The sequence below is a fragment of the Nycticebus coucang genome, chromosome 3, assembly GCF_027406575.1.
Source record: "Nycticebus coucang isolate mNycCou1 chromosome 3, mNycCou1.pri, whole genome shotgun sequence".
In the NCBI taxonomy this organism is placed as follows: Eukaryota; Metazoa; Chordata; class Mammalia; order Primates; family Lorisidae; genus Nycticebus; species Nycticebus coucang.
Genome location: NC_069782.1, coordinates 159661684 through 159677453, shown reverse-complemented (window position 1 = coordinate 159677453; position 15770 = coordinate 159661684). Strand labels below are relative to the sequence as shown.

The window sequence follows — 15770 nt, the reverse complement described above, 5'->3', positions numbered from 1 at the left end:
TTCTAGGCATCCTCAACTCTGGAGTGGGGTCTGCCAGCTGGAGCCGCTGCATGGGGCCCAGTCTCACAAGGACACAGCAGCTCTCGCCTGCCTGTGGTCTCTGGCTGTTCTCCCGCTGCCTGGCAGAGGCAAGCAGTTGTGAAAAGGGCCCTGTGGCCTGCAGAGGCCAGACCTTTGCAACCTGGCCCCGTGACACAGTGTCCAATTGACTGATGATGAGAAGAGCCCGGTGCAAACCAGGCACAGCACAGCTGTCAATAAGGGCTGGGAAGCAGCAGCAGGCCGTGGCTGTGCAGTGACCAGGGCAGAGCAGGGGCACACCGCCAGCCCTACATGCCGTACACAGGAGGTCGCTGCACCAACACCCAGAGCAGCAATTCTCCGAGTTATAGTGAAAGCAGAACATGCTTGGGAGATAGACACCATCTTCAAAACAATCAGCAACCCGGGAGGGTGGACAGAACAAGGTAAGACTGGAGGAAAGTCGAAGAACGGAATGGTGGATTTACACCGATATCTGAAATCTTTTGTGTGTCTGAAATGAAAATTCCTATGAAGGACTAGGCATTTCAAAACTAAAAACTGAGAACATGGCCAGCACAGTGAGTGGATTACAGGATTAATCCTGTAATCCCAAAACTCTGGGAGGTCGAGGTGGGTGGACAGCCTGAGCTCATGAGTTCCAGACCAGCCTGAGCCAGAGACCCCCCCTCTCTAAAAACAGCTGGGTGCTGTGGCGGGTGCCTGTGGTCCAAGCTACTTGGGAGGCTAAAGCAAGAGGATCTCTTGAGCCCAAGAGTTTGAGGCTGCTGTGAGCTGTGACGACCCAGCACTCTCTTGGGGGTGACAAAGTGAGACTCTGTCTCAAAACAAAAAAACAAAAAAAACAAAAAAACGAAGAACACTAGATTTTAAGTACCTAAAATTTCACCAATTTTTTTTTTTTTTTTTAAGAGACGGTGTTTTGCTGTCCCTCAGGCTGCAGTGCAATGGCACAATCATATCTTTTATTATTATTATTGTTATCTGCAATTTTTGGCCGGGGCTGGGCTTGAACCCATCACCTCTGGCATATGGGATCAGGGCCCTACTCCTTTGAGCCACAGGTGCCGCCCTATTTTTTTCTATTTTTAAGACAGAGTCTCACTATGTCACCCTTGGCAGACACCCTTGCTGTCACCCTCACAGCAACCTGAAACTCTTGGGCTTAAGCGATTCTCTTGCCTCAGCCTCCGAAGCAGCTGGGACTATAGGCACCCACCACACCACCAGGCTAAGCACAATCATATCTTACTACAGCCTCAAGCTCCTGGGCTCAAGGGATCCTCCCGCCTCAGCTACCATGCGTAGCTGGCATTGAGTTTTACTTGCTGTTCATTCCTTGAAAGTTAAGCGTTTGGTGGCAGAAGCCTGAAACCCTCTGCTCCAGAGTTCCCTGAGCGTGTAGTAAGGGGCTGACAGTGTTGAAACTGTGCCCTCCTGCCAACAACAGACCTAGCTGCAAGGGAGAAAAACAGAACTGAATTCTTTACCAAGTTAGTTCCATGCCTAAGATACTCATCAAGCAAGAAAAACCAGCAGAATGTAAACAAGTAAAATGCCCAGGTCAAAGGGCACATGCACTGCCCAGGCCGTCACCCGGGGGCCAAACAACACAGGCTGGCCTTCTGATGGTGACTGTTCTCAGCTCCTGCTCCTGACACCCCAAACTCAGCTGCCTCCCCACCTTCCCCAATACCCTGAAATCTCACAAAGCCCTGTCCAATGTGGGGTGAGGGATTCTGATGGAAGCACAAGTCTGAGCTTTGGGGCAGGGTAACAGAAAAGGGGAGGATAGGAAGCTTGGTTTCTGGACGTGCCAATTTCTGGTTTAACGAGATGAACTGTTCAGACGGACCTGATGGGGGCAGGGACCTACAGGACCACCCCCACATAAACTGTTTTCCTAGATTTATGTGCTGGCCCTCCTCTGTGGACAGAGGGCTCTGCCACTGAAAACAAGACAAGTTCAACAGCTCCCCAACCCCTGCTAACGGTGCTTCCTGCCTCCCATCTCTAGCACAGGCTTCCATGGACCGGACTCCTTAACTAAGTCCTGCACCCTCCCCAAATTAGCAGACCGCACTATCCTTCACGACGTTCAGCTGCTCACATCCTGACCCCTGTAAGACCTAACGCAGCTCCGTCTTCTCCATGGCACTGCAGCAGCGTCAGTGGTAGCTCCGACTACAGTTTAAATTTTACGTTAATGCCCTCATTCACACTGGAACACTCAAGTCCACAGTGACACATGCACATGGCAACAAGTAAATAAAAAATCCAGGCCGTGCCTGTGGCTCAGTGAGTAGGGCGCCGGCCCCACATACCGAGGGTGGCAGGTTCGAACCTGGCCCCGGCCAAACTGCAACAACAAAAAAAAATAGCTGGGTGTTGTGGCGGGCGCCTATAGTCCCAGCTTCTTGGGAGGCTGAGGTAAGAAAATTGCCTAAGCCCAAGAGCTGGAGGTTGCTGTGAGCTGTGACGCCACGCACTTTACTGAGGGTGACAAAGTCAGACTCTGTCTCTAAAAAAGACAGGGTGCCCTCAGCAGCTAGGGCACTGGCCACATACACTGGGGCTGGTGGGTTTGAACCCAGCCCGGGCCTGCCAAACAACACTGACAACTACAAGAACAACAACAAAAATAGCTGGGCGTTGTGGCAGCACCTGCAGTCCCAGCTACTTGGGAGGCTGAGGCAGGAGAATTGCTTAAGTCCAAGAGTTTGAGGTTGCTGTGAGCTGTGATGCCATGGCACTCTACCGAGGGCAATAGTGGAACTCTGTCTCCAAAAAAAAAAAAAAAACTCTTCCCCCACTTATTGGAAAGTCTCATTCTACCCAGGCTAGAGTGCTGTAGCATCAGCCTAGCTCACAGCAACCTCACACCCCTCCCGCCTCAGCCTCCCAGTGTTACGATTACAGGTGTGAGCCACTCTGCCCTGCCTGAAAATCCTTCTTACAGTAACCAAAATATAAAGAAAAAAGGGGGGAAAATTGCCTGAGGCTTATCAAGTCCCAGCTGACAGGGTTTAAACAACTTTAGGGACCTGTTCATTTCAGTAATAAATGATTATACTCTAAATAAACATTAAGAATTCTACAGTACCCAACACTGTATCATATTGTATGGATTACTGTATTGCATATTTTTTTTTTTGAGACAGAGTCTCACTTTGCCATCCTGGGTAGAGTGCCATGGAGTCAGCTCACAGCAACCTCAAACTCCTGGGTTCAAGTGATCCTCTCGCTTTAGGCCTCCCAAGTAGCTGGACTTCAGGCACCTAATACAACGTCCGGCTAATTCTTCTATTTTTAGTAGACACTGGGTCTTACTCTTGCTAAGCTGGTCTTGAACTCCTAAACTCAAGCAATGTACCTGCCTCAGCCTTCAAGAGTGATGGGATCACAGGTGTGAACCACCACGCCCAGCTAGTTCCCAACATACTTTATAACAAGATGTCTGCTGACCTTTTTTTTTTTTGTAGAGACAAGAGTCTCACTGTACCGCCCTCAGGTAGAGTGCCGTGGTGTCGCACAGCTCACAGCAACCTCTAACTCTTGGGCTTACGCAATTCTCTTGCCTCAGCCTCCCGAGCAGCTGGGACTACAGGCGCCCGCCACAACGCCCGGCTATTTTTCTGTTGCAGTTTGGCCGGGGCTGGGTCCGAACCCGCCACCCTCGGCATATGGGGCCCGTGCCCTACTCACTGAGCCACAGGCATCGCCTGTCTGCTGACTTTTACCATAGTCTAGTTTACATCTGAAGCTAGTAAAGTTCAGGCAAGGATTCCCCCCACCCCTCAAAAAGAAAAATTTCACTTTTATCCTAGGACCTGTTAGGGCAAGAATGGGTATCTTTCATAAGGGTATTACCACAATATGAAACTTTTTTTTTTTTGAGAGTCTCAAGCTGTTGTCCTGAGTAGAGTAGTGGTATCATAGCTCACAGCAACCTCCAACTCAGGCTCCAGAAATTCTCTTGCCTCAGTTTTTGTTCTTTTAGTAGAGACAGGGTCTCAAACTGATGAGTGCAAGCAATCCACCTGCCTCGGCCTCCCAGTGTGCTAGAATTATAGGCCTGAGCGGCCATGCCTGGCCTTTTTTTTTTCTTAGATAGTCTCACTTTAATCACCCTTTGTAGAGTACTGTGATGTCATAGCTCACAGCAATCTCAAACTCTTGGGCTCAAATGATCCTCTTGCCTCAGCCTCCCAAGCAGCTGGGACTACAGGTACCCACCACAGCACCTATTTTTTTTTTAAGGACAGGGTCTTGCTCTTGCTCAGGGTAGTCTGGAACTCCTGAGCTCAGGCAATCCACCTGCCTCAGCTTCCCAGAGTGTTAGGAGTATAGGCATGAGCTGCTGTGCCCAGCAATACCAAACTTTTTCCTTTCTTTCTTTTTTTTTTGCAATTTTTGGCCGCGGCTGGGTTTGAACCGGCCACCTCCGGTATATAGGACCAGCGCCCTACTCTTTGAGTCACAGGTGCTGCCATTTCTTTATGTTATGAGACAAAGTCTTACTTTGTCACCCTTGGGAGAGTGCTATGGTATCTTAGCTTAGAGCAACCTCAAACTCGGGGCCCAAGCAATTCTCTTGCCTCAGCCTCCCAAGTAGCTGGGACTACAGGCGTCCGCCTCTGCCACAATGCTCAGCTATTTTTTGAGTGACAAGGTCTTGCTCTGGCTCAGGCTGGTCTCAAACTTGTGAGCTCAGGCAATTTACCTGCCTCAGCCTCCCAGAGTGCTGGTATTACAGGTGTGAGCCAAGGCCCGACCAATACCAAACATTTTTAAGGAGCTAAAAGTGAAGTCTTAAATTTCAGATGGCTATAGCTCAGCTATTTGTTAAATAATCCTTTGGGTAAAAGTAACATTTAAACACCACTGCCTGTCTTCTGTTGAGAAAGGTAAGGTGTATGGTTCTTAGGTAGCAGGTCTTGCGTGATGCTCTATGTCTGGGATAAGAATGCAAAATTATAAACGTATCCAACTGTCTGTGAAGATTTAAGATGATCAATGTAATATACGTATTATTCACAAAAGAATTTCTTACCATCCCAAATCAGAGAAAAGAGGATTTAAAAAAATCTTTAGGGGTGGCACCTGTGGCTCAAAGGAGTAAGGCGCCAGCCCTATATGCCACAGGTAGAGGGTTCAAACCCAGCCCTTGGCCAAAAACTGCAAAAAAAAAAACCCAAAAAAGATTCATGCCTATAGGCACAGCACTTCCCAAAACCCTTTAATTACATGGCTTTAACCCAGACCGTGCTGCCATAGGCTTTCTGTTTGTTTTTGAGACAGAGCCTCAAGCTGTCATCCTGGGTAGAGTGCCGTGGTGTCACAGCTCACAGCAACTTCCAGCTCCTGGTCTTAAGCGATTCTCTTGTCTCAGCCTCCCAAGTAGCTGGGACTCCAGACACCCACCACAATGCCCGGCTATTTTTTTTTTTTTTTTTTTGAGACAGAGCCTCAAGCTGTCACCCTGGATAGAGTGCAGTGGCATCACAGCTCACTGCAACCTCCAACTCCTGGGCTCCAGTGATTCTCCTGCCTCCACCTTCCCAGGAGCTGCGACTACAGGCACCTGCCAGAACGCCTGGCTATTTTTTTGTTGCAGCTGTCATTGTTGTTTGTTGGGCCTGGGGTGGATTCGAACCTGCCAGCTCAGGTGTATGTGGCTGGTGTCTCAGCCACTTGAGCCACAGGCGCCGAACCCCGGCTATCTTTTGGTTGTAGCTGTCATTGTTGTTTGGTGGGCCCGGGCTGGATTCAAACCCCCCAGCTCTAGTGTATGTGGCTGGCACCTTAGCTGCTTAAGCCACAGGTGTGTTTTGATGACAAGCCCCATCAGCATCCTGCCAATCTTTCCCAGGGAACCTAGGACTCCCAGACTCTCTCGGGGCAAGGCCAGCACTTCCTGTCCACCAGACGTCTATAAGGATTGTTCAACATATTTTTTCAACAGTACTGTACACTGTTAGAATAAGAGTTGTCTTGGGCCATACATTAAATACAGAAATACTAACAAAAGCTGATTAGCAAAAAAAAAAAAAAAAAAGTCCATGCACACTTTTCATAATATTAGATACCACAGAGAATCAAAAAAACGGCCTCACAAGATCAGCATGTGCCCTGCAGGTGGCAGGTTGGACACCCCTAGTATATGCAGATGGGAACAAGGGCCCACTAGCCTCTAAACCAGAGTTTTAGACCAAAACATAGAGTCTAGAACTTGGAGATGAAATGCGAGATAGGTAGGGCACAGGACTAGATTTATAATCTGTTAGGGGGAAAAAAAAGATAACACGACAAAGCCCAGCACGGCTGTGCCTGGCGCTGCACCCTGCCCAACAGACCTTACCTTGCTTTATCACTCGTGAAGCGCTCTGAGGCCCAGCAGAAGCCTGCAGGGGTCTGGGCTGCGAGCACTGGCTCTACTTCCCATTCTTATGTATAGGTGAAAAAGAACTGATCCCTCCACAAGGAACGGCCTAAAGTCAGTGCTCAGAAGTGAGTTATATGGGGGCTCCTCCCCTAAGGGGGGGACACACTGCTCGCCTCTTCCTAGGGGCGGGGAACTCACCCCCGCATCCCCACTGGTCCTCACTGGAGCCTGTGGGCAGGGCAAGGATTCCCCTCTCTACTCTGCAGAGGAAGGCACTGGAGACTGCAGGGAGCTGGGACACAGACCTTCTCTCACACCCCCAGGACACTTCTTAAGACTTTACATAGTTAATGCAAAACAAATGACTCTAAAATGAAATCAGCCACTGAGAAAACAATTTTGCTTCCTTCCTTCAAAGTGATATGAAGAAAGATGAATCATTTCATTTGGTTTGTGGATTGAAAATTACTGACCTCTTGTTCCCGCTGAAAAATAACAACTCGGCCGCCCTTGTCTCCCGTAGCAAGAAGATCTCCAGAATAATTAAATTCAACAGTTGAAATGATGTCAGCTGTCAATAAAATAGAGAAGCAGTTTACCAGATTATGTTTTGGGAGGAGTCACAATATATATCATCAAAACAGAAAGGATGAAAGGAAATATAAACACATATAAAACTTTCTCCACAAATACAGATAAGTTTCGTGGCAAGCCTGTTACTGCAAGTGGCCACTGTTGGTTCTGGTGCAGACCCTCCCAGCACACATGGGCTCACCCCACCAGGCCAGGCCCGGTGCCCTGCTGCACCAGAGTTTATCTAGACTGGGCCATTCTCATAAGGATCAAATGTAGAAATTTGAAAAGATAAAATGAGAAAAAAAAGGCCCTAGAAGAACATTGCCTAATTTTATAACATATGTCTAATGTTAACTTTTAAATTAAATCTAATTCTTATATAATAGCAATAGAAATGTTGTATATTCTATGCAATAACTTCTGTTGGCTTCTGCACGAGACAAAATTTCAGAGCCAGCTGTGGCCGTGCGCCTGTTGTCCCAGCTACTCAGGAGGTTGAGGCAGGAGAATCCTTTGGGACTACTAGTTTGAATTCCGCCCGGGTGACATGGTGAGACCCTGTCTCTTGAAAAAACAAAGAAAGAAAAAAGGAAAAAAAATATATGGACAGTACAATTTCTACTTCACTGTCTGGATAAAGTTACTCCCATGATAAGGATGACATCATTACCAAGTAAAAAACTTGAGATTTCTGACGCCCTAACACAGAGACACCTGGCACCAGCTCCCTGGAGGTGAAGACCACAGGAAAGGAGGAATGACCAGAACAGGCACATGCCAGGCCCTTGGGTGCCCTGAGGCTGCCCCTCTGGTCTCCAGCAGATGCATCTGGATTACAGACAGTGCCTAATAAACCAGGAAAAGCATCCAGGTCTGTGACTTGAACAAAGTCCTTATATATCTAAGAAAAGGTTTCATGATGTGTTCTGGAGGAAGCTGGTTTCTCTGCGGCTCAGCAGTGGCATCTGACGGAAGTCAGGTGTGGCCTGGGTGCAGCCCGAGGGGCAGCTGGAGCTGTCCTAACACGGCTGGACGTTCACTTTGATCAGTAGTGCCAGCAAGCCTCCGGAATGGCTGAATCACTGTGCACTCGCCCCCACTGGGCACTAACCCCAAGGGCAGACAGGGTGACTGCTGCACACCCACGGTATCATTAGAGTCGGAAATTTGCTAAATGACTACTGTACACAGCTGACTACCAATGAGAAATGGACCCCAACTATGAAACTACTCGAAGAACACTCCCAAAGTGGCTATACAAGATTGCAATGCTTAGAGGTCTGCACAGAGGTTTTAACCACAGCTGTCAATAAACGACGTCTGCCAGCACCTCCAGGACACAGCACCTGAAATGTGCCCCTGGCCCTGGCCTTGCTTGCGACCTCCCACCTGAGTCCCATGGCCTGGGAGTTCTCTCATTTAAAAAATGTTCAGTTAGACTTGGAAAAAGGATTAGGCTGCTTCTCATCAGAGTGTCACTCTTATATTACTCAAAATAGCCTAACTGGCTTAAATGAAACTAAAATATTCTGTACTAGGCTCAGCACCCGTACCTCAGTGGTTAGGGCGCCGGCCACATACACCACGGCAGGCGGGTTTGGACCCAGCCTGGGCCAGCTAAACAATGAAAACGGCAACAAAAAAATAGCCGGGTGTTGTGGCGGGTGCCTGTAGTCAAGCTACTTGGGAGGTTAAGGCAAGAGAATCGCTTGAACTCAAGAGTTTGAGGTTGCTGTGAGCTTGACACTAAGGCACCCTACCGAGGGCAACATAGTGAAACTGTCTCAAAAAAAAAAAAAAAAAGAAAAAAAAAATCTGTACTGAATTTAAAATGCAACTTTTAGAAGAGAAACTCCCATAATTGCCAGTGCTAAGAAATAATTTTCATTAAGCTACATAAATACGCAAGAACCTAAAGTTAGAAATACTGTGAGCTTAGACAAGCTCTAAAACAAAAATAAAGGCACGAACTAAATGTCAATAAAACATAATCAATATTGACTGGATCTGATGGATAGCATTATAAAAATCCACACCGAAGGCAAAAGCACATATACGGTGCTGCAAGCTGGGTGCTCTGGAAGACCATGTCCTCCTGCCGGGCAGGAGGAGTCCCAGGACAGAGCACACCTGGAGTGTCCACGGTGGCATCAGGCCTCTCTCACCACAGGTTCCACTGTGACGGCCAAGCCCCTCGCTGAGCCACTTTGCCGACACAGACAGTCCCTGCTGCACAGTCATGTTACCATTGTGACCGTGATGGTCTCTGGCAGCCCTGTGAGTCCGTCTCAGACACCTCAGGGAATGTGGGGGACTCACCCCCTTTCCTCCCCACACTCCAGGCATCAGAGGACATGAGCAGGCCAGCTATGCGAGGAAGCTTCGAGGACGGGCACGGACTGCACAGGATGCAGAAGTCTTTATAGGGCTGTGGGTCCTCTCTGTCCTGTCCACAGGTGGCAGCACACGGCCACTGCCATTTTTCATCCCCAGCCCTGGCTCCAGGAGAGCGGCACACTCACCACCCCCAGCATTCCCAGGGGAGGGGTCCTCAAAAGCATGACCAACCACAGGGAAGCCCTCCTGCTGGAAAGCCCCGCTGCTGGCAGAGAAGGCACTGGAACAAAGAAGGGACTTGAAGAAAGATATACATCCACAGAATGTCAGAGAAATGGGAATTAATGTCCTCATTAAGTCATTTTACATCACCAACACGGGAATGTAATGGTTAGGAGTTGGATGCTGTTCTAACCAGGCATAATCCCTGTACTAACCGAGTTCAGCCTCCTAGCAGCCCCAGGAAGCAGGGCTGCTGGCATCCCCGCAGGATGGAGAGGGGACGGATGCTGCGCTGTGCCCCATGTGCCCAAGCAGCAAGCCCCAGGGGCCGCGCAGGGCAGGACGCAGGCTCCGCAGGTCCATCCATCACAGGTCCATCCAACGGGTGTGCTAGGAGAAAGGAAAGGAGGAAGCTCAATGTGAAGTTCAGACGCAGCAACAAGGACAAACAACAGGCAGGCCTCTTGTAAAGGGAACAGAGAAGACAGCAGGGGGTGCCAGCCACAGGCCCCCCCCAGGGAAGGAGCTGAGAAAAGACAGAGAGAGAAGGAAGAGGCTCCAGAGTCCACAGGCTGAAAGTGCCCAACGAGTGCCCAGCAAAATTTATGGGCAGACTCAGGCCGAGGAAATCTAACTGCAAGGGGTTACAAAGGAGATTCCAAAAATGTCCAGAAAAAATGAACAGGTCACATACATCAAGGGACTCAGGTGGCATCACAAAAGCTGCAGGAAAAATAGTAAATAGGATATCACCCCCTCTCAAACTTCTGATAAAAATTAGCCTAGAATTCTCTACCTAGCCAAATTTTCAATCAAGTTTGAGAGAAGAGTAAAAATGTTTTCAAACAGGCAAAGAGCCAAAACAAACCAAAAGACTCTTTCCCAGGAAACCACTAGAATATACTATTTGGCAAAGCAAAGAAAAAAACCCCCCGCAAGAATAGAAGATCAGGAATGACTTTCCAAAACTGGTGCCGACAGACCAGGCAGGGCATAGACTGCAGGCCTGAGTGTGGCAGTTGGGCTGCCAGCAGCTGGGTGCCCGTCCGGAGTGTCTGCATTTGAGGGTGTGCTGAAGGTCTGCTTTTAAGAGATGAAGTGCTAGAGACACAGAGAACTGAGCATATGAGACAACTAGGCAATCAGTGCTAGGAAAAATGAAAACTTGCATGAAAAAGAAAATGTTAGTTTGCAGTGAGCAGTATTCATGGAGTCAATAAAATAGCGATGTTAACAACCACCTATAACAGAAGCCTCTTGGCTCCTTTCTAGGAGGAAGCCGGGGTCTGGCTGGGGTGATGTGAGAAAGGGCTCAGTCATCAGTTACTGACAGGAATGCAGCACTCCTGCTCAAAATCAGGAGGTCAAACTCTTAGCAGTGCAAGCACAGGATTTTGGAACAGGCTGCACAGGAGGCACCGTGATCAGGAGGGGCAGGCAAGGGGAGGCAGGCGATGAGGACAGAGACACTGGATTTTAAGGGACATTATTGTGACAAAAGGAAGGAATAGAGATGTGGCCAAGGAAGGGGGAAGGACTCAAAGAGGAAACAAAGTCAATGGGACTTTAAAAGAAGGATGAGTTAGGCTGTATCCACGTGTTGGCAGGGGAGAGAGACGGCTTAGCAAACAGCAAGTGTCCACCTTTGGGAAAGGGCGAGGTGTGGCCGTCTGGGGAACAGGGAACACGAAGGAAGTCTCGGGACAAAGAAGAGTGATCCCCCCGCCACCAGAGAAGCACAGGCTCACCCAGTTTCCATGCCCCCTTGAGGTTCCTGGGCCGCAGCTCATCTTCATCAAAGCCTCTGCCTCCTGGAGCTTTATGTTTTAGGGAGTCAAGTGAAAGTACAAACACCACCCCACTCAGTGTCAGGACTGTGGAGCTGGGGGCTGGAATGGGGGAGTGTGGATGGCTGGTGTCCCAGGTGGGGGCTAGCCAGGAGAACAACAGCAGGGCCGAGCACGGAGGGCGCTGGAGGCAGAAACCCAAGGGGTTGGAGGCAGCATGGCTGGTGACGGCAAGGCCGCCTAGGGCTGACCAGCCTTAAGGAGACCCGAGAGCCTAGGACCTTGGACAAGTCATTTAGCTCTAGTGGCTAGTTCTACGGGAGAGTACACAGGTGTTTGTGGTATTATTCTTGTCTTTTTCAAACTATAAAGTCTTTCAAAACAAAATTCCAGTGTGAATATTTCCTTTTCATCTCTCCATCTTTACTGCCACCAGCGAGCACCGCAGTGACCATGGGATTACTTTAATAGCCTCCTGGTGTCCCCCATGTCCTCTTCTGCCCCTCGGAGTCCAATCTCCATGATGCACACAGGAATCTATTCACAGGCATAAAGGGAACATCACTACCCTGCTTAAAACCCTACCAACACTCAACAATTCCAATCGATCTCTGACCAAAAAAGATACAAGACTTAAAACTTATCACCTAAAATTACTACTTTGTCATTGTCAAAACAGAATCAACCCATGAGATGCGAGGCAGTTGCCAGCTCCTTCCCCCTCAGTCAGCTCCAGAATAAATTACTTAAACACATGTCTTGGCACATGACCACAGTAAGCTGATCAACAAATTCAGCTGCAGTGACCACACAGCTGCCTGCAGGACTCGCTGTGGGTCTCAAATTCTGCAAGCCCCCATGAGCTCTCTGCCTCACTACTTGGAACTGAGTTAGAAAACAAGTCTCAAGAGAAGCACTCAGGGTGATGACAGGGTGTCACCAGACCCACCCTTGGCCAGCGAGCACAGGAGGACTGCAGGGAGAAAGACCCCTGACCACTCCAAAGAGCTGCAGCAGCTCTTTCATGCTCTGCTCCTGGGAGTGGAGGTCGGTTCGGTGACTCCCAGAACTACTTGGCAATGTCCACTAAAGGCAAACACACGCACTCTGACCCAGAAACCCCACACAGGTGCTCAGTGCCCCCCACCATACCCTGTGCAAAGGTGTCTTCAGAAGCAACACCTCAAATGCCCCACAGCAGAAAGACAGCCCCCAAGCTGTGGTGTGCTCACATGGCCAGGCACCACACAGCTATGAAAACCAGCAAATTGCCACCACACACAACAGCAGGGGCCAGTCACAGGGCAGACAAGAAAGACCACATGCAGTCCCACCGCACGGGGCTTCAAAGTCAGGGACATCGGCCCCCATGCAGATGCTCAGCAGCAGCGCAGCCTGGGTGGTCGAAGTGCTGGCACCTGCCCCTCTGGGATTTCGTTGTTGCAAACCTGACGGTGCCCTGTGTGCACCTCACACTTTAGCCCAAACCCTGCCTTCCCCACACCTGCTGGCCAGTCACCACAGAACTCTCCCACATCCCTACTACGGGCTCTGGGCTCCCCCAGTCTAGCCTTGCCACGGCCCACTCCATCCTCAGAATGCTCCCCTTACCTTCTGTGGCCCAGACAGCACCTCCCGTCCCCACACTACATGCACCAGCTGCTCCAGGAAACCTCTAGACACGTTCTGCTCTCACGTCATACACATTCATCACACAGATGACCGTGTGACCGATGTGGAGCATTCCCACACAGCAAGCAAAGGACCCCAGCTGGTGTCCCTTGATTCAATCCTGACACTCTGTCCATAGGAGTAGGCCCCAAAACTGCCCTCCTGCCCCCCAGTCACAGGTCTGGGCCACCAGCTTCAAATTGGGGCTCCTATACCCCCTCCTCGGGTTTACTTTCTGGAATAGCTCACAGAAGTCAGGGAACACTTTACTGGTTCTCTATACAGGCCATTACAAAGGATACAGACGGGGTAGGTCTGAGGAAGGGGCTCGGGCCCTGCCTTTCCCTGGGGAGCCTTCTCCAGGCACCTCTGCGTGTACCGCTGTCCCAAGGCTCTCTGAACCCAGTCCTCTCGGGGTTCCACAGACCACCAAGCGGAAATACCATCAGCCTTCAGCGTGCGGCCTCAGACCGCTCTGGAATGAGGGTCCTGTGATCTCCAGTCAGAAAGGTGGGGAAGCCAGGGAGATCCAGTTTCCCAAGGCCCAGCACACCTAACACTGTAACAAAGAACCAGGACAGGGCCACAGGCAAAACCCACGGGAACGCCACAGCACAACCCTGGGCGACACCGTCTCTCTGCTCTACTTGATGCTCCAGGCCACTGCTCCTGCTATCTTGAGGTGGACTGTGGCACAGCCTGGCCACTCGCCTTGTTTCCTGGTAATGATTCTGCTTTTCCACTGAAGAACAGAACAGCTGCAGTGTCCCTGTCAGAGACACCCTGCCCTGTGTGGGCACACTTGGAGCACTGGACTCTGCCTCCACCCCCCCCTCCCCCCAAACACACTGCAATGAGTGCTCTTTCCCCCACTCAGCAGATTCACCCACCCACACGCCAGTAACCAGGTCATTTACCACCAGTGACCACCATTACCTCTCTCCCGACCCACTGGTGAGGGCAGCTGAGTGTGAGGCCACCCCTCCAGGCTATCCCAGGGGCACAGTCTACAGGAGTCACACAGTGACACACAGCATCAGAGAAAGTCCAATGATGGAGCCCTTCTGAAATCACAGCTCCCTCACACAGACAGTGACCTCAGGCGAAGTCACTGCACGTCAGGAGTAAGGACACAGCGTTTAGTGAGGCTGTCACGTAAGTCACAGAACTTCACAAGCTCTGGTCAGCACACTCATGTGACAGCCAGAGTGGGAAACCCTCCACCAGCAGGCACAGGTGCACAAACAGTCCATCTGTTTTTATTTATTTATTTTTGAGACAGAGTCTCAAGCTGTCGCCCTTGGTAGAGTGCTGTGATGTCACAGCTCATGGCAACCTCAAACTCTTGGGCTTAATCGATTCTCTTGCCTTAGCCTCTCAAGTAGCTGGGACTACAAGCACCCACCACAACGCCCGGCTATTTTTTTGGTTGTAGTTGTCATTGTTGTTTAGCAGGCCTGGGCTGGATTTGAATCCGCCAGCTCTGGTGTATGTGGCTGGCGCTCTAGCCGCTGAGCTATAGGTGCTGAGCTTGTTTTTATGTTTTAAGGTACAGTTCTGCTCTACGACCCAGGCTAGACGGACACACCAAGCTGCTTTTTCTTTTTCTGTAGACACAGTGTCTTACTATGCTGCTCAGGCTGGCCGTCAACTCCTGGCCTCCTGAAGTGCTGAGATTACAGGCTCACATGAGTCACCACGCTTGTTAATCATGCCTTTTTAAAGAAGATCATCCAAAGGCAAAAGTCCTATCTGTAGGCTAAATGTAAGATATAGGTTAAGGCCTACACTAGAGACAGTATAAAAGGGACCAAAATTGAGTTTATGCAAATTATGACTAGATGAACACATGTGACAAAGCAGAAAAACCTCCATATTCTCTAGTCATTTAAGCACTAAAACAGTTTGTGGAAAGTTATTCTAAAATGGAGAAGCCGAGCGCAGTGGCACACACCTGTGGTCCCACCTACCTGGGAAGCTGAGGCAGGAGGGTTACTTGAGGCCCAGAGTTCAATGTTGCTGTGAACTATGATTGCACCACTGTAGTTCAGCCTGGGTGGAAGACTGAGACCCTGTGGCAAAAACTTAAACTATAAGACTAAACTGGCCAGGTGTGGTGGCTCACATCTGTGATTTCACAACTTTGGAAGGAGGGTGGATTGCCTGAGCTCAGGAATTGGAGACCAGCCTGAGCAAGAGTGAGACTCTGTCTCTAAAAAATAGCTGGGTGTGGTGGTGGTGGGCGCCTGTAGTCCCAGCTACTTGGGAGGCTGAGGCAAGTGAGGCAAGAGGATGGCTTAAGCCCATGAGTTTGAGGTTGCTGTGAGCTACGATGCCACGGCACTCTACCAAATCTGTGTCAAACAAACAACAACAAAAGCAAAAACAACAACAAAAGCAAAAAGAAAGAAAAAGAAAGACTACTAAGAAAGACTAACTAAATTAGTTAGTCTGAATGGTCAATGTAATACACCATTCATAGAACCAAAGGACAAAAACCACTTTGTCAGTTTGATAACTGCAGATATAGCGTTTGTAAAATCTAACACTATTCCATAATGAAAACGTTTAATAAACTAAGAATGAAAAGCAACAACCCAACTTGATAAGGGGTACTTAACAAAACCACAGCTAATATCACACTTACTAGTGAAAGTCTGAAGGTTTCCCCAAAGACCAGGATGTTTTACCTGGGAATGTCTGGTTAACATTCTGCTGAACATTCTAGCCAGGGCAATTAGACAAAAAAA

At 49.5% G+C, this 15770-nt stretch overlaps 1 protein-coding gene and 1 long non-coding RNA gene across 4 annotated transcripts in view; both read right to left on the bottom strand.

Moving 5' to 3' along the window:
• The window catches only part of PPP2R2D (protein phosphatase 2 regulatory subunit Bdelta), a 51951-nt gene that overhangs the window by 14804 nt on the left and 21377 nt on the right, over nucleotides 1-15770 (bottom strand). For all 3 annotated transcript variants that reach the window (XM_053584345.1, XM_053584346.1, XM_053584347.1), the window contains exon 3: nucleotides 6901-6998. In XM_053584345.1, coding sequence (XP_053440320.1) covers nucleotides 6901-6998 — 98 coding nt within the window. The remainder of the gene's footprint in view (nucleotides 1-6900; nucleotides 6999-15770) is intronic.
• On the bottom strand, nucleotides 7393-15375 carry LOC128581473 (uncharacterized). Its single transcript, XR_008378845.1, has 3 exons — nucleotides 11160-15375; nucleotides 9778-9952; nucleotides 7393-7567 (listed from the first exon to the last, which is right to left on the bottom strand). It is a non-coding gene; the product is annotated as an uncharacterized LOC128581473 (long non-coding RNA).